General features: G+C 46.0%; 1 protein-coding gene across 2 annotated transcripts in view; it reads right to left on the minus strand.

Moving 5' to 3' along the window:
* STX7 (syntaxin 7) overlaps nucleotides 1-19589 on the minus strand; it is a 51242-nt gene that overhangs the window by 13671 nt on the left and 17982 nt on the right. For both annotated transcript variants that reach the window (XM_074948448.1, XM_074948449.1), the window contains exons 3-4: nucleotides 3866-3935; nucleotides 807-897 (exon numbers count right to left, since the gene is read on the minus strand). In XM_074948448.1, the coding sequence (XP_074804549.1) occupies nucleotides 807-897; nucleotides 3866-3935 (161 nt within the window). The remainder of the gene's footprint in view (nucleotides 1-806; nucleotides 898-3865; nucleotides 3936-19589) is intronic.

Consider the following 19589-nt stretch of genomic DNA (forward strand, 5'->3'; position numbering starts at 1 on the left):
GAAGTGCTGAATGTATGCCCTGAACTGTACCTGAGAGGAGAAACGACCTTGTAATCATGTGTCACAAAAATATCAATTTCCAATATCTACTCCTATTGAGAGTGGACACTGGGAGGGCATGAGAGAATTTCCTCGAGATTTCCCCATCCACATAGATCACATTGCAAATTCAAAGGGAGGGTCAAAGAGCTACAACTTGCCCTTAGTCAATCACCTCCACTTTTCCATCTTGGAGTCAGGAGCAAGGGTGGGAGGGAACAGTCTGGTCAAACAACATGGTTGAGTTTCTTACCACAAACTTTCAGACTCCAGGGACAAGCAAAAGAGGCACTTCAATTTTTTTTTTGGGGGGGGGGGGGGGGGAAGGGGAAGGGGAGGTCCAGAGGTATTTATGTACCATGTGCAAAGTTTAAGCAGCAAACATGAATGAGAGAAGTGATTAAATAATTATAATCTGTTGACCATATTCACTCATTTTAAATCTCTTAATCCTACAGGTCACACCACCACACCATCAGCAGCAATAGTAATTACCCTGTGTGGTAGCAATTCTTGTCATAGTGCTTTAGTTCTGATACATGGTAGGAGCAATTGCTTACAGAAAGCTGTTGTGCATTTTACTGCAGTTGAGGCCTATTACGGGACTTCTACATAGCACTGAACATTCATTTTAAACACAGACCTCACTTGGATGTTGTCAACGTCTAGTATTCATATTATTGCTCTCATTACATAACTAAAGCCATTCAGATACTTTACATCAGCCAACATTATGTTCAAATGATCCATGTTCTTCATTTTTATACCTGTTCGCTTGTCGCAGGCAGAGCCCCAAACTCTTTAATGTTCTTGTCAGTTTCTTTGGCAAGCTGGTTTGCATGCTGCTGCTTCTGCTGCCTAAACCAAACACAGTCTATATTATAGCCACTGGATTATTTTGCTGGAACAATTTCACTGATGCTCAGGAGCAGTATTTTTAGAAGAAAGTTACCAAGTGTCTTACTAAAGATTTATTTATTGGCATTTCTATTAGTCACTATACTATCTGTGAACTGATCACTCAAAAGGGTGTTGGATGAGACACAGACCCTGAAAGAAATGATGTTAAATTAATGATCTAGCAGTGGAATCGGCCACAAGAGGGCCACTGGCTATTGTACAGAAAAAGTTACAAATACCAGAGCAATTTTGGGAAATATCTATAGGCAAAATTATTTGTAGAAAAATAAAAAGTAAGTTGCAACCTCAATGAAATGAATCAAGATGGTTTTGCGGTGGCCCCTGAACAATGAAGTATACATATAGCAGAGTTCAGACACGCTAAAAAAGAGAAGATCCGGAAAACCTGATTTATCTAAAAAGGAAACTTAGCAGTCAAACTTTCATTTTTTAAATTGTGGTCTTTGGCTCAGGTGTAAATTTAGGATCATGCCACCCACTCAATCTATAGCAAATTTCTTCCTGATGTCAATTGGAGATTTGTACCAATATAAGGGGAGGATGTGTTTTATGTGGTAACTAAACTTGTATTATTTGTTCAGTATCTTTTAGTGGAGAAACATACTCAGTGTTAGGAGCACAGCTATTTATGCCCTTTGTTACTCTGCCTTCCTCATCCTCCTTTCCTTCACTGCATTTTCCATGCCTCTGACGCTCCTTACTTTCCCTTTCTATTTCCTTCCCTTCCTCACCCCCAGGGGTTTAACTTCAATCACCTCCCCCATTTCATCTGCAAAATGATCAGCAATGAAAGGGTTAATTTGTGTGTGTTTGTTTTAATAAAAAAAACACACCAAAGTGTCCTCATTAAGCTTTAGAGGCAAAACATTTCAATGAGGTAATAGAGGCCAGGAGTTCCCACCTCTCAGGGTATGTCTTCACTGGCAATGTTAAAGTGCTGGCTGTGTAGTTGTGGCACCAGTGCCGGGAGAGAGCTCTCCCAGCACTGTAAAAAAACCACCCCCCGCGAGAGGAGCGGCTCCCAGCGCTGGTGCACTGCCTATACATTACAGCGCTGAAACTTGCATCGCTCAGGGATGGGTTTTTTCCACACTCCTGAGCAAGGAAGTTGCAGTGCTGTAAAATGGCAGCATAGACTGAAATTGTGACAGAGGCGTTGTCTATCTGGAGACTGAGGCAAACAGCACTGCTTAAGTCAACCATTCAAAAGTGACTGGAAAGTGACCTTCACAGTCTCAATTGTTTTTTTGTTTTTTTGTTTTTAAAGAAAGCTTAGATTCTGCAGAATGACTCAAACAGAAAAACATGAAGCATGCCAGACCCATCCCAAAGAACAGATATTTTAAACATCATTTTCCTGGACATTTAGAAGCAGCCAGGGACATAAATGTATTCCCAGATTGCAAATTTGTACAACAAAAGGCGCATGGCTTCCCCAGTTTCAGGGAGCAGAGCATCACTCCTCTGGTATACGTTCAATTTTCCCCCACACTGTACCAGAATAACTTTGGTTTTGTAGATGTAGTTGTAGCCAGTTTACCCTCAATCCAAAGAAAACATTACATAAGTCAGAGGTCCCCAAAGTGCGGGACATCCCACAGAGGAGTGTGGACGAATGTTCAGGGGAAGGGGGCACAGCTGGGGCCCAGGCCAGCTCTCACAGCCCCGCCTCCAGCTGGGGCCCCAGCCTCCGCCACCTAACTTCCCCTCCCTCCCAGGGATGCATCCCTGCTCCCGGCCCTGGCTCACGGGGCACGTACCGGAGGAGAGGGGGGCACGCGAGGTAAAGAGTTTGGGGACTACTGGCATATTCTGATCAAACCATACTAGCCAAGATCAGATTTTCAACTAATGTAGGTATGCAATTATGTCCTTAATTTTCAATATATAATCACTGCAATCATATGTGCAAATGGCTAAAAAACCAGGAAGCAGCACTAGAATGCCCAGCAGCATCCCCTCCCGCCCCCCATTTCCCGCTCCATGCTGAATGATGCCAAGTGCAACAGGAACTTTAGTAAACTCAAAGATTAGTTACTGTGTTAGAGTTTACTGCCAATCACTGTCATCAGTAGGAAATCCATTGTGGATCCAGGGTTGTATGTCACCAATTTTGTACTCCTAGCTCAGAGTAATTAGATGTCCTGCCCAGAATGAATGTATGTAACAGGCCTGGTCTAATGTACACGTCCCTCCTGCCATTCAATGGCTACCATGCTATATTAACAGCCACAGAGAAGTCTGCCAACTTTCTCACTCAAGGAGTTTGCACATGCAGCCCGTGCATGTGTGTGTTAGGATTAAAGAGTAAAAGTAGTAGAGTTTGGTCCAAGTCGAATGAGCCTCTGTATTGAGAAACAGAGCGGCTAGTAGTCTCCTTCAATGATACATGAATGAAAGCCCACATTCAGAGGCTGAACTGCAGTGTAACTTCTGACAACTGGCCTTATTTCACTTCTGCTTTTTCTAGTATTTTCGGCATATGTTCACCTTGTAATTTCACTAGATACTGTGGTTAGCATTGTTTAACAGTCTCACTTTGCCTTCTTTCAGTACCCCACAAAAGCATCCCCCTCTCCAGACTATGCCACACTGAGTGCTCTACAAAAAGAATGTTCTGGGGGTTTTTAAATCCCTAGAGCCAAATCAGTACCTTCCAGTGCTGTCAGTTTGTCTGTTTACATTTAAACACACATATGTTCAGCAGAAGTACTGAGAACTGCCAGTTAGGTAGGTTAGCATGGCAAGATCCTATAGGTTACAAGAATACCTCAGATTAATACTTCTGTTCTACTTCCACCATCCCACTCCCAACAAGGCTGGGCACTTTGCTAAAATCACTGTCACCTACTGAGGCAGTATTTACAATACAGTGAAATGAGAGATCTTCATGTAAAGTACTTACAGCTGTTGCCGCAATTCAGGCGTGTCTTGTGGTGTTCCAAGTTGATGCAGTATTCTTTGTATTTCTGCAGCTGTTGGTGAAGAGGAAGAGAGATTTTAATGATCCAATTAGATATATTTCCCACGTTAGTTTTATGCATTTTTGCTTGACAACTCTAAAACCATACACATTTTTGTCAACAAGCGTATGTACACCTGTGATGGGCCAAACAAAATGTGATTTTAATAAGCCTAAATTAAATCCTAGACTATATTACCAAGGAACACAACATGCTGAAATATCTAAGCAGCAAGTGGTGATGCAAGGATGAAGTTAGTTTAAGCCAGACTCCTTAACTCAAATTTATCTACAGTTATTTTAAGAGGCAATACAAACTGTGTACTGGTTTATTCATCCTGTGTGCGCCAGATCAGACAAACATCTGAAAGCCTGACAAAATACTGACGTGTATAAATATTCATAACTAGTACGTTAGTGAAACAGCAGCTCACAAAACATGCCTAAGCTTAAAAGTAGTACTGATACAAAATTAATATTGAGGGTTACATTTGAAGTTTGATTTATACATTTGGTTCAAATGCTTTAAAGAGTCATTTTCTTATGGGATACAATGAGAAAAAGACAGTTACCTTTTCCGTAACTGGTGTTCTTCGAGATGTGTTGCTCAGGTCTATTCCACAATAGGTATGCGTGCTCGCCACATGCACCGGAGCCGGAATTTTTTCCCCTAGCAGTACCTGTAGGGGGGAGTGCCCCTGCCCACCCTATGACCCCTGGAGCGGCACCTGCCTGGCATGGTATAAGGAGGGCTGCACTCCCCCCACCCTCAGTTCCTTCTTGCCAGACAACTCCAACAAAGGGGAAGGAGGGTGGGATGTGGAATAGACATGAACACCACATCTCGAAGAACACCAGTTACGGAAAAGACAATTGCCTTTTTTTCTTCGAGTGATTGCTCATGTGTATTCCACAATAGGTGATTCCAAGCTATATCTGTTGGAGGTGGGTAGGAGTTCACAAGTTCCCAGGACAGAGGACAGCCCTGCCGAAGTCGGTGTCATCCCTGGCCTGGGAGACTATTGCATAGTGCGAGGTGAACCGAAGACCACGTGGCGGCCCTACAAGCGTCCTGGATGGGGATGTGGGCCACGAAGGCAGCCGACGAGGCCTGTGCCCAAGTTGAGTGTGCCCTCACAATGGGTGGCAGGTGAACCCCCGCCAGCTCATAACAGGAACAGATGCATGAAGTGATCCACTTAGAAAGCCACTGAGTGGAAATCGACTGACCCTTCGCACACTCAGCCGAGGCAACGAACAGTTGTCAAGACTTTCTGAATGGCTTGGTCCGCTTGAGGTAGAAAGCCAGAGCTCGCCTAACGTCAAGCATGTGGAGATGGCGTTCCCCACTAGTCGCGTGAGGCTTGGGGCAGAGGACTGGCAGAAAAGCGTCCTGACCCATGTGGTAGGTGGAGACCACCTTCCGGAGGAATGTGGGCGGAGCGGGACCTTGTCCTTATGAAAAAACGTTGATGGCAGTTCGGAGGTTAAGGCCCTGAGCTCTGAGAGCTGCCTGGCTGACATGATAGCTACCAGGAAGGCCACCTTCCACAAGAGGTGAGACCAGGCATGTGGCCAGTGGTTCAAACAGGGCCCCTGTGAGATGAGCCAGCACCAGGTTTAGGTCCCACTGTAGAACCAGGGGCTTGGAATATGGGTAGATGCGGTCCAAACCCTTAAGGAACTTGCCGGTCATAGCATGGGAAAACACCGTGTGCCCTTGCACTGGGGGATGAAAGGCTGATATGGCCACCAAGTGTACCCTGACTGACGAGGGCGTCAGTCCCTGGGCCCTCAGGTGGAGGAGGTAATCAAGGATAAGCTGGATTGGGGCAGCCGTTGGGGAAACACCCTGGCCCGCCACCCACCTTGAAAACCAAGACCACTTTACCACATAGGAGCGGCGAGTGGAGGGCAGTCTACTTTCGAGTAGGACACGCTGAACCTGTTCTGAGCACATCCTTTCCTCGCCACCTAGCAGCCACACGATGAGGTGAAGTGTTGCTGGGTTGGGATGGAGGAGGCAGCCCTGGTCCTGAGAGTGCCACTGCCATGTGGAGCTACTGCCAGCCCTGAGAGGGTCCCGTACCAGTGCTGCCTGGGCCACACTGGGGCAATGAGGAGGACCCTGGCCTTGTCCGTCTTTATTTTCTCCAGGGCCCTGCTGATCAGAGACAATGGGGGAAAGGTATAGAGGAGGTGGCCTGACCAGGACAGGGTAAAGGCATCGGAGACAGTGCCCCTCCGTAGGCCCCCCAGGAGCAGAACAGGGGGCATCGTTGGTTCTGCCAGCTTGCAAATAGGTCCACCTGGAGAGTACCCCACCTTCGGAAGAGTTGGTGAGCCACTTCTGGGTGAAGAGACCACTCGTGCGGAGAGGAAAAATCCCTGTGCAAGTGATCCGCCCTCACATTCTGGGCGCCCGGCAGGTAGAAGGCTTTTAGATAATATTGTGGGCTACACAGAAGTCTCACAGACTGAGGGCTTCGTGGCAGAGGGCAGAGGATTGGGCCCCACCTTTCCTGTTGGTATAGAACATGGTGGCCCTGTTGTCTGTGAGGACATGGACTACCTTGCCCTCCAGGTGCAAGCAGAAGGCATACACGCCAGTTGCACCACCCCGAATTCCTTGATGTTTATATGAAGGGGTAGGTCTTGCAGAGACCACAGGCCTTCGGTCTGAAAGTTCCCCACATGGGCCCCCCAACCCAGGTCCGACACGTCAGACACCAGCTCTGATGACAGGGCCCTGTCCCTGAACGGGATCCCTTGGAGCATGTTGTTTGGGGCGGACCACCACCGCAGGGAAGTGATCACTGCGTTTGGCACTGTGAGGACTTTGTCCATTCTGTCCATGGCCTGGGAGAACTGCGAGGCCAGCCAGAGCTGGAAGGGCCTCATTCTGAGTCTGGCGTGATGGACCACATATGTGCACGCAGACATGTTACCCAGCAGTTGCAAGTAAGCCCTGGCTGTCATCACCGGGACCTTGAGACCGAGTCGATGAGCCCTTTCAGGGTCTCAAACCTGTCTGGTGGGAGAGAGGCCCTGGCCGACATTGCGTCCAGTAGCATCCCGATAAACTCTATGTGTTGGACTGGGACGAACGTGGACTTAACGTTGTTTATCAACAGGCCCAGTGCAGTACATGTGGAAAGGAGGAGCACCACATGATCCCTCACCTGCGACCGGGAGGTGTCTTTGGCTAGCCAGTCGTCCAGATATGGGAATATTTGGACCCCCTGGCATCTGAGGTAGGCCGCTACCACCGCCATACACTTTGTAAAGACCCTGGAGGCAGTGGACAAACCAAACGGTAGGACCATGAATTGATAGTGACTCTGTCCCACCACGAAACGGAGGAAGTGTCTGTGCCCCTCGAATATGTGGATGTGGAAGTACATGTACTGTAGATAGAGGGCAGTGTACCAGTCCCCGGGATCCAGGGAGGGGATGATGGAGGCCAGGGAAACCATGCAGAACTTGAGTTTCAGCATGTAGTGGTTCAGGCCTCACAGGCCCATGATGGACCTGAGCCCCTCTTTGGCCTTCGGGATAAGGAAATACCAGGAGTAATACCCCTTGCCCAGGAGCTCCTTGGGCACCACCTCGATAGCTCCTAGGTCCAGGAGCCAGCCCACCTCCTGCTTGAGCAGAGCCTCGTGAGAGGGGTTCCCCAGGAGGGACGGGGACGGGAGGGCAGGGAGGAGGTAAACTGAAGGGTATAACCTTGGGAGATGGTATTGAGGACCCTTCAGTCCGAGGTGTGCCGCGACCATTCCGGAAGGAAAGCACACACACACACACCCCTCTCTAACTGATTGGAGGAGTTTTATTGGGGGTAGGTCCCTGCTGAGTACTGGCGTGGTACCCCGAGTGTCCTGTCAAAAATGCTTTTTGCCTGCCTGCTTCACCTTAGAAGACCCAGACTCGGGGGCAGGCTGGGATTGCCGTTGCGGGCGCTTTCTATAGTCCTGCTGCTTTTTGTGGGTGGCCTCATACTTCGGGAGGGCGGCCTGGGTGGGAGCCTGCTGCAGCTTGAACTTGGGTTTTGCCAGAGGAGGGACATAGAGGCCCAAGGTCTGGAGGGTCGTGCGGGAGTCTTTCATGCCATGCAGCCTTGTGTCTGTTTCCTCAGCAAACAGCCTTCCCGTCGAAAGAGATCCTGTATTGACGACTGCGCTTCGCTGGAGAGCCCACAGAGCAGAAGCCATGACGCCTGTCTCATGGACACCGCTGAGGCCATGGGACCGTGCGGCCGTGTCCATTGCATCTGAAGCAGTCTGCAGGGATGCCCTTGCAGCCGCTGCCCCTTCCCCCACGAGCACCTTAAACTCCTTATGCTCCCAGAGTCAGTCCTCAAACTTGGGGAGGGACTCCCAGAGGTTAAACTTGTAGTGACCCAGGAGAGCCTGATGGTTTGCTACTCGTAGCTGAAAGCTTGACAACGAATAAACTTTTCTCCCAAAAGCATCTAGCCTCCGAGAGTCTTTGTCCTTGGGGGTCGGGGCTGATTGCCCTGCTGCTCCCTGTGGTTGACTGACTTGACCACCAAAGAGATGGGCGGTGGGTGGGTATACAGATATTCGTGTCCCTTCGTGGGTACAAAGTACTTGCGTGGTGCCTTTTTAGAGATGGGAGCCAACGAGGCTGGAGTTTGCCACAGAACATTCAAAATTCTTGCCACCATGGAGTGGCAAGGCCACCCAGCCCAGTGCTGAAGGGGACAGCACGTTGAACAGGGAGTTTGAGGGCTCTTCCATCTCCTCAGCCTGGAGGCAGAGGCTCGCTGCCACCCTTTTTAGGAGGAGGTCTTGGTGGGCCCTGTAGTCCTCCTGCGGGATGGAGGGGGGCAGGGCCACAATCAGCTCCTCCGGACGGGGCAAGGCCAGTGCGGTGCTTTGGGTGTCATTCAGCACCGCAGGATTCACCACCTGGTCGGACTCCGGGCACGATACAGAGGACACAGGTCCCACCGACCTTTTTTCTGGTGGTCTAAAGATGGAAGCACCAGCGATATCTAAGGCCCCAGCCACCGAGAGAGCCCCGATGGGGGATGCGCTGGAGGCCATGGTGCCCACTGGTGCCATTGCGCTTGCTGAGGCACTGGCAGAGCCAGCTGTTCGGGCTGGCTAGCTTGGCTCTTAGACTGGAGGCTGTGAGGGGAAGCCGGGCTGGCATATGATCTGCTGCCGCCTCTGGACTGGGAGCATCGGCAGTGCCGGGATATATGTTGGCCACAGGACCGCGATCTCGACGTGGAGGAGCGGCACCGACAGTACTAGCTGCTCCATGAATGTCCTCGATGGGCAGACCCGCGTCGGCAATCAACACCCGGGGCTACGATGCCTTGGAGGAGACTTGGAACAGGAGTCCTAGTGGGAATGGTGTCAACGATTGTGCCGCGACTGACTGAGGTATCTCCAGCGAGACGAGGACCATTGGCGACATCCACCACGGTCCTGTCAATATTCGTTACACGAAGATGAGCGGTGCCGGGAGTCCCAGTTGGACGGCACCCATCCAGACAGTCCGGCCGGCGTCGAGGGCGATCCACATTGACTGAGCCCTGAACGGTCGCTGGGTGGTGAGCGGTGTCAGGAACATTCCCTCGACTGAGGCCGGTACCGGGCTAGTGGCGACTGTGGTGATCCCAGCGGTGGCTTGCCTCTGGAGTGTGGGGCCGAAATGGGTGGAGCTCCGGGTACTGGCACGGACATGAGGTCCCTGGCTGCCTGGAGAGCTTCAGGCGTAGATGGCACCCGGGACATCTGGAGAGGCCTGCTCCGAAGGGGCCAGGCTACTCCGCTCAATGTGAGTCAGAGGCCTAGGGCCTGATGGGGATCGAGGACTACCTGACATGGGCCTAGCCTCTGTCCCAGTCTTCCCTCGGTGCCCTTGTGAAGAGGGAATCTTTCTGGTCTTCTTGGTGTGCCCTTGGTGTGCGGGGAGCAGTGCTGACTGGACGATGGTACCAGAGGGTCTCTGCGTACCTGTGCCACGGTGCTGGTATGCAGGAGTCAGGGCCAGCATGCAGGAGTCGGGGCCAGCACCAACTCCTTCAGGATGGCCCAGAGCCTAACGTCCCTTTCTTTTTTAGTCCGGGGCTTGAAAGACTTGCAGATCTTGCACTTTTTGCTGATATGGGTTTCTCCCAAGCAGCGCAGACAATCCGCATGCGGGTCGCTCCTTGGCACAGAACGCCTACAAGAGCCGCACGACTTAAAGGCTTGGGCGCAGGGCATGCCCCAGCCTGGGCTCAATGACTAAACTCAACTAAAACTAAAAACTGAATAAGCTCACTGACTACAGGTTACTACTGAACAAACGAAGAGTTCTGGGGACGAGCTGCAGCAAAGCTGGAGCAGAGCAGTTGCGATGCACCTTCACTGGTGGCAAGGAGGATCTGAGGGTGGGGGGAGCTTAGCCCCCCTTATATCGTGCCAGGCAGGTGCTGCTCCAGGGGTTGCGCTTCCCCCTGCAGGTACTGCTAGGGGAAAAACTTCTGGCACCGGTGCACATGGCGAAACCCCCCCCCCCATTGTGGAATATGAGCAATCACTCGAAGAAGAACGCAAAGCCCCATGCCAAGTTTTAAGCTTGTTACATAAAATGTATCTCAGCTCTGATTTAGCAAAATGAAGAGGCACCTAAACCCTCCTTTTAAGTTAATGTGTTTGGGGGAGGGGGAGAGAAGAGGAGGGATGAAATGTTACAATAGCATTTGCAACGTGATCACTAGTCTGATTCCAGTGGCACATTTTCAGAAGGCCAAGACAGGGAGAATATTTAATGGGGAGAATCTATATTTGCATACCCTCAGTCAGTTACTTGTCTCCCCAAAACATATTTATCCCCGTGCAGTCTGGGACAGCCATCTAGGCAGCAGAAAATATGATGAAGTCATCAAATCCAGACCTCTTCCTACATGATACATAATTTAGTGTGTTTTGAGGAACTAAAGAAAAATTGCAAAAAATTTAGCTAAAGTGAGTTTAAGAAAGATGCCTTCTTTTATGTTTCTTTTATTAGTGATTAAGAACTGGAAAAAATAAAGATTCAGGGCATTATACACTGAGTCTACCAGGCATTATGTAAACTAAACTAAACATTATAGCAAGGTGTTTATCTAATCACAAAAATATTTAAAAAAAATCACTCAACTGCTAATGCTTTTTAAAAATGTTTCAATAAGGGATTCTCACTTTAAGAGTCCTCAATTACTGAATCATTATATTGCATTTTATATGTTTAGTTTTGAATATATACATTCCAATATTCAGTATTGTTAAAGTGACTGATTTCTTTCTACCATCATAATATAGAAAGTAAATTCTTAAATGTTTTGGGAAAAACTGATTGTGCAAAGTTTTCTTATAAAAAAATCAAACTTTCTAACACACAAATAAGCTTTTGAGAAGTTTGAAAGTGAATTTAAACTACACAAAAATTTAAGTATATAAACTACTGATCTAAAAAAAGGACTTAATGGTTTTAAATCAAGTTAAACAGAACTTTCTCTACATCTGTTCAAAGAAAAAAAATCCTGAACCAACAGCATAATTTGTTAACAAATGCCACCTGCTGGCAAGTTTGAGAGAGACAGCTTTGGGGCTCAAAGTCACATTAAATATCCCCTTGAGAACATGGTGTCCTAAAACATATTAGACAAGGTTTATTGAAAATGAATGTTAACTCAAGAGTTGAATAATGAACTACTAAGCTGAAATATACTGTACTAGAAATCCTCTTTATTGGTAGTTAACCACAATAGTTATTTCTGAAGTCTTTTTGGGGGGGAGTGGGGGGGGGTCCTAATACACCTAAGTATTAAGTAATTACTTTAAACGTAAAATATCATTTAAATTGGTAACTCTTGCAAGTGACCCTGTGAAATTAATCAAGATGTTGGTTGATTGGCTGTTATAGACTATTTATAAGGTTTTACTGGGTACTAAACTCTCAAAGCAAACCAATTTCTGATATTCTACCTATAGAAAGATATCTTGGACATAAGAACCAAGGTGCTCATACATTTACTGATAATTTCATCTCCAGAGTGAAACACTTCTGCATGTATTTTGGACATATTAGCTTTTAAGCACTCTACTATACTACATCTATTTGACAGATGTTTGAAAGTTTACAAGTTTGGATTACCTTACTGCCATCTGGAGGATGAATTTTCTAACTGCAATATGACAGGTTTCAGAGTAGCAGTTGTGTTACTCTATATCCGCCAAAAGAAAAAGGAGTACCATCCGATGAAGTGAGCTGTAGCTCACGAAAGCTTATGACCAAATAAATTTGTTAGTCTAAGGTGCCACAATTACTCCTTTTCTTGTAACTGCAACAGAAGATTAAAAGTGAATGAAGGTTTAAGCAGAGGCCATCATATGTAAGTTACTCTGAACAAAGTCGGCACTTTCACTATATTTAGTTCCAAATGCCACAGGCATGACTTTCAAAGATATATATATTGTACCATAGTTTTAAAGCTTCCTCCTGAATATTTTGGTGATTGGAAGGGGGATAGAGAACATGAGGGGGCCGGGGAGGGAAAACTTAGTCTCTATAAAACAAGGGCTGTAGGTAAAAATTCCAGACAACCCCCATCTAGGGTCAAAATGGTTTGTTGCTCACAATTAGGAGCATGCACACACAAAAGAAAAAAACAAACAAAAAAAAAACAAAAAAGACCACACAATTAAAAAAAAAAAATCCATCTAGTCCATTATCGCAGTTCTGAAACTGATCACTACTGTACAATTCAGGGGATGTTTAAAAACCCTACCAGGCAACTGGTCAATAGTGTTACACTAAGTTAGAGAGGTAAATTTATTCTAGCTCTATCCTTAGCTAGCAGGATTTTTGTAAGTTACAATACACATGAACCCTGGATGGGTCAAGAGATTGGTATAGAAGTTCTTCTTGTAGTGTTCAGTCCAGTTTTCATAAATACAGCCAGAAGGTACCACTGTGATCATTTAGTCTGATATCCAAAGATTGAAATCTTTTTAGAAGCCTTTGGGAAGCAAGTTTAATTTCAGTCTAGTTTCCAGTGGGCAGATATTGACACCACAAACAATACTCTATTGAAAGGCAAGCGTGGAGTGGACATGTTTAGGCCCAACAAACAAAAACCTCTCTCCCAAGAACCGTGTTTTGACACAGTAAAGCAGAAAGGTGTTAATGCAGTGTGAAAAACTTCATTAAAAAAATGAACCCAAGGAAAAAAAAAAAAAACCCAAGAACTGAATGAATTACAGCTCTTTAGTACGCAGCCGGGGAAAGGTTTTACTACTACTGTCTTCATTATGTACGCTTTATGAAAAGAACACTTCAGTACCCAGAGCTGCCAATCCAGCAACATTATATGAGAGCAGGGTGGGCATGGAAAAGCATCCAACCCCCAAGTACATACGCAGGAAAAAACAAAGAATGGGTACATCTAATTGTAGGCCTACTATCTTGGCAGCATCCCTTTCAATACAATATGCCTATGTATAAGCCAAGAGCTCATATTTTTTATGTAAGATGAGAAAGTCAGCATACCAGGAAAGCCCACAAGATTCCATGCAATACAAAAAGGCCAAATGCTTCCTTGAGTTGTAATGGCAATGCCTGGGGTATAAGTTGTGTAAAATTTTCCTTTTAGCACTAACGAGGTTGACTATACACCATGTATCTGAAGATTTCTTGATTTAAATATAAGTTAATCAGGGATTTAACCCACAGTTAGTGAGGCAACTGCCCCCAGACTTTTTAAATCTTAACAGGTTTGTCAAGCTGCAGTGGTTTATAGCGGGTTTGGCACATACAGGAAAAAGTGTGATGAAATAAAATAAACTTATTTTCATTAGGGGAGTGGGAAGGTAACTACCCACACACTTCAGAGTAACATCCAATGAAGTGAGCTGTAGCTCACGAAAGCTCATGCTCAAATAAATTGGTTAGTCTCTAAGGTGCCACAAGTACTCCTTTTCTTTTTACCCACACACTGACACCTTAAAAAAAAAAAAAAAAAAAAAAGACTGAACTGGTTTTAAAACAAGAACTAGTTTAAATTTGTTAAACTACTCAAGATAAAGACAAACAAAACAATTCCCAATGGAACTTTAAGATGGTCTATTTCCTGGGAGAAGATGGACCTTAGCTTCTCTTCCCCAGGGGAACTGGTAGGAAAGCTACACAGAAACACCTGGTTTTGCTACTTACCACCTGCCTAGTTCAGGGGGAACTGGTGGTGAAAGACACAGGACAGCAACATCTTGGAAGTGTGCAAGGAGAAGAAGGAAGATAACAGCATTGGAAAGTCTGGGACCAGTTTTCGGGGGTGGGGTGGGGGGCACAAAGCTTCCTGATTTACAGCAGTTGTAATACTGCTGCCTTGGGCTGTTCTATAACATCTCCTCATCCCCCTCCGTCTCCCTGCCATGAATATTACGGGACAGTGAATAAAGTCATTTGGTGCTTTACTTAGGTATATTCAAGAAATCCAACACAGTCCTAGTAATTTCATCAATACGCTACATCCTGAATACGCTGATAATAAAAGCCAGAGGCCAATTAACACAGCATGATTTAGAGTGGTTTCTAGGTTGCCTCCAAATTTTTTCTGTCCTATATGTCAACTGAGGTTGGTACCCCCTTGCCCCCACCTAGTCAGGCTATGAAGAGAGACATTAATTCCAGCACTTTCATACCCATAAAATAAACCTTGCAGAAGCAAAGTCTCAGTCAGTCAATTTTAAAGACAAGAATACACACTTTTTATAATGAAAGTCATTTCCATGAACTCAGGGAGCAGGGCACTGTTTAGTGATGACAGGAAACAGGACAAGCTTGTCTGGTTTACAAAATGCATTTTTCCTAGTAATTGACATCTCGTGCAAAAAATTACCCAAGCCTCACCCTTTTTCCACCCCCAGTCATGAGTGCTGCATTAAGACAACCTAATGCAATTTTAGCAGTCGATTTCGGTTTCCCTTCCCAGCATCCATAGCCCTCAGTATCTTGCAGCACAAAGCTACTGGCTGATTAAAGCTACTCTCCATTAAAGATGTAACTGAAAACTAGTCTGACTTGTTTAACAGAATATGTGAGCCAAAAAGAGAATTGCAGAATTCAGTCTGGAATTTTGCTGATAAAGTTGGGAGAAAGTCTCCCCATAATTACATGGCCAAATACTGGTTCAGCTACAGTCAAACCAGGAGTTCCACCGCTGATGGCAAAGGGGATCAGAATGTGGCCCAACAGCTATGTGGATTTAGTCTACCATTATGGCTCACATCTACACAAAGTGCAACTGTTAGGAAGGCATCAAGCTCTACTCTGAATTTACTGTTCTCCAACTAATCCCATCATTCACCCTTCTTACTAAAATGGGCAGTGAGTATCTAGGTGAGAATGAGACATCAATATAGTTCCAGCCCCACCCGAAGCACAGATTATCTTGTGGGTCAGAAAGGTTTTAAATTCTAAATCACAGACTCTCCTGGTCATACAGCACATTATTTTGCATGGACTAGGAAAAAGTTTTAAAATATATTTTTGTAACAATTGCACAAATCTGCAGCACCAGTTAGAATACCACATTAAAACTATGCTGACGTAGTTGATAATAGTGCTTCTTGAACAAGGAAGGAAGTATTTAAAACTGCTTATGGAAACAGAAGTTTTACAGAATTAAAGAAAGGATCCAAGAAATCAACCAGGAGATAGTTTTCTGCCTTTAGAACAGAGGAATCTCCAGTTCAGACTTCAAGCAAGCATGACTGCTCTGCACAATCTGCAATGCAATAAGACATCTTGGATCAGATCCTGACCTGTGGCAGAGAAACACTTGGCAAAACTAAGACTATGGAGTGCAAAAGGTGACTTAAGCCACCTTTGTTCTCTGCCAAGACTGAGGATATCCATGCACTGCACTGATCCCCAGCAGAACAGTGGTCACCAACCCGTAGATGGCAATTGACTAGTCGATCCTGAAGCCTCCGACAGTCAATTGCAATCTCCGGTCACTAAAAGTCCGGTGGTGCAGCAGAACTAAGGCAGGCTCCCTACCTGCCCATGTCCTGTACTGCAACCCAGAAACCGTCAGCATGCCCCTGCAAGCTGGAGGGAGGGGGGGGGGGTGTCCATGCACTGCCCCTCCCTGCAAGCACCACCCCCGCAGCTCCCATTGGCTGAGAACGGGGAACTGTGGCCAATGGGAACTGCGGGGCATTGCCTGCAGGGAGGGGCAGCGCGCGGAGCCATGTATCCCCCCAGGGGCAGGATAGCTGCTTCTGGGAGCGAAGTAGGCAGGGAGCCTGCCTTAGCCTCACTGCACTGCTGCCCGGGAGACACAAGAGGTAAGTGCTGTATGGCAGGAGCTAGCACCCCATACCTCCTCCCGCACCCCAACCCCCTGCCCCAGGCTCAGCCCGGAGCCCCCACCCACACTCTGAACCACTTGGCCCCAGCCCAGAGCCTGCACCCCAACCCCTGCCCCAGCCCAGTGAAAGTGAGTGAGGATGGGGGAGAGTAAGTGACAGAGGCGGGGGGAATGGAGTGAGCGGGGCAGGGCCGTGGGGTAGATCCTGGGTTGCATGTAAATTCAAGAAGCGATCTTGTGCATAAAAAAGGTTGGAGACCACTGAGTTAAAAGAACCTGAGTGAATCTAAATTTATGCCAGCTGCCAATGGTCCAGCAGCGAAAGATCAGCTGGCTGTAAGAAAGTCTGGCCATACCTTTTCCTCCAGCTCTACCCCTCATGCCTGAGGCCGGCAATGGAGTGGAGTCAAATCATACTGGCTCTACGCCATCTGAGAGACTTCAGCACAGCTTTGCACATGGAGAATGATGGGAAACAGCCCAAATAAACCAGAGAATCTTTAAAAAGGCCCACAACATGTAAGTACATAAAAACAATGTGAGACCTTATTTCGGAGGACCATATTTATGACACATAGCTCATCTGTTATAATAATTACAACTATGTTTCTGTAGCCAGATGACTATGCTCAGCTGACACAGTTACAGAGTTCTGTCCGCAGATCAGCAGTTTCTACTTTGATTTTTTATAACATCACAAGCACACATCAGCCATGTTCTGAAAACCACACCAACCACATTGCCTAACTGCATCTATCCTACAATGCCTCAATGGGGAGACCGTGCCTAGTGGACATGCACACAACACCAGCAGTAGACGGAGCAACAAACACTGGGATGTCGTACTGCACAAAGACAGAGCAAAACAGGCAAAGGTGGGGATGGGGAGGTGGAGAGAAAAGAGATGTGTTGATATTACAAAACTACAGTGTTACGACCAAGTTACAGGAAGATAGCCCTATTGCAGCCTAGGCCACCGGCAAGGGTGACATGATTAGCGGTCACCATTACTAGTTGAGTATTAACCATGTTGAGTAGGGACCTAAGCCATGCTTGGCGCTAAGCATTTCCGTAACTGGTTCAAACGCAGTTAAAAATTAAAGTGTGTAGACAAGGCACTGATGCAAGTCCAAGATTTGCCATTCTAAACACAGCATAGGGCCAGTGAAATTAGTGTTAGAGATTTAAAATTGTCAATTTCAGTCACACTTTAGATCTTCAGCCCAAGAAGATTAAGTAGAAACTACAAAAATACTATAATTTTCCCTTTCATCTGCTTTAAGCAGGGTTTTCCCAAGACAAATCAGCAGTATATAAAATGCCACTGCATGTATCTTTCACAAATATTTAGACATTTTACTGGCACTGGTTGGGTAACAGTGTGTGAAAATACTTAACTTGTTCAACTGGAAGTAAGAATTTGAATAAATGGAATATCCAACTACAGATGAAGTTGAAATCTAATAATTTAGATTATTTAGAAGTCACTCGGGAGCAGTCTACTGAAAATACAGAATGATTCCTCAAGTTTCTCCCCTCCCCCACCACCACCTCCCAGGTTTATTTATTTGAATGGGGAAGGGGAGGGTGTTGGTTTGCTTTATTTGTATAAGATTCAAAACATTTTCCTCTATTCCCTAGACCAGAATACTTTATTAAATAGACAGCTAGATACAAGAATATATGCAAATCTACTGGATTAGTTTACAAGTCTCTCTTTAAACTGACAGGTTTCTTCTAGCCCCCGAAAGCTTATGCCCAAATAAATTTGTTAGTCTAAGGTGCCACAAGGACTCCTCCTCATTTTTTTAAACCGAGATATTTAGAGAAAGTTACATACCCGCAAAATTTAGTTAAATAGTGAATTTACATTAGAACATTCCCCTGAAGGATTTCAAAGCATCTCACACATGTTAAAGATTAGTTAAGCTCAACACTGCTGTGAGGTAGGTAGGCAGGCATCATTTCTGTTTTTAAGGTGGTGAAACTAAGACACAGAGGTTAAACAAATTGCTCAAGGTCACAGCGTGTCTGACAGAATTCAGATTTCCTCCTTTCTTCAGCTAAAATACCCTGGTAGATACCATGCATTTCTTGAAGAAACTGAGGTTGAGGAATAGGAAGAACTTGAAGTGAGAATAATATGGTTATACTAGCATGGGGGAAGAGAAGAAATGGGGGAAGAGAAGACAGGGAGGAAAAAAAAATTTGTACCTTACTCACGACCTTTTAAATTATTTCTTAATTCAGTATACTAGAAGCTTTAAATAAAAGAAAGCTATGTCCCAGTGTAATCAGCAAGATAGTTAGAAATATTAATTTTATTATAGCTAAGGATTTACATTTACGTAATTAAGCTTTTCAACAATTAATAAGACTTGAAAGCAAATTGCATTAATAATTTTATTAATTCCCCCAAATCCAGGACTTTCTGCACATTAATATCTTTAATTTACCATTAGTATTTAGTACTTTTATTATGTAGTGTACAAAACAGTTATACCCACACACGATAAGTGACGATGAAATAAGGCAACAGTTGCCTAGACTTCATAACAGCCAACCAAAGTAAGGGATGGCACAATCTCTCAGTCAATATGCCAATGCAGTAGACCTGTAAGTTTAAGGTCTGTGACTGAGGTAAGATATTTCTAAATATCCCTGGTAAGAGGGTAGTGGGCCCCTTAAATGGAATTGGGCCCAGCTCTCCTGTTCCAGTCCAGCTTCACCCTAGTTTGGTGTAACGTGGAGGATGGGGCTGCCTCTGGGAGTTACACAGGAGAGATCAGAACACAGAGTTTGGAGAGAGAATGACAGAGTTTGAAGAGCAGAGCTTCAAGGAAGTGATGCCCATGACAGAGGGGGCAGAAAGAGTTCCCTGGTAAGCAGTGGAGCAAGATCAGGCTGGTGAAAGCAGAAGGCAGTCTGGTGGAGGGAGGCCAGAGAGCCAAAGGCTGAGAGCAGCAGAGGGAGACGCCTACTGCCTCTTGAGCTGGAGAGCAGAAGCTGAGGAACGATGGAGGGGTGAGCCCACAGATGCTTCCAGGCAGGAGCAGGAACCATTTCTGGGAAGAAAATGGGGAAGAAAAGCATGCCAGCTAAAGGGTCTGGGACAAGAGATGCTGGAGTTGTACTGGAGTGCCAGACTGCAGAGACACGTTCAAGTTGTACTGGTGTGTACTGGACTGTCAGAATTTGAATGAATGTACTGTTTGGTTTGTGCTGCGGAATTCTAGATAATGGTTGTGGGACTTTTGTAACAAATTAACCCTGAAAAAAGAGTTATTT

This window comes from Natator depressus, chromosome 3 (genome assembly GCF_965152275.1).
Source record: "Natator depressus isolate rNatDep1 chromosome 3, rNatDep2.hap1, whole genome shotgun sequence".
In the NCBI taxonomy this organism is placed as follows: domain Eukaryota; kingdom Metazoa; phylum Chordata; order Testudines; family Cheloniidae; genus Natator; species Natator depressus.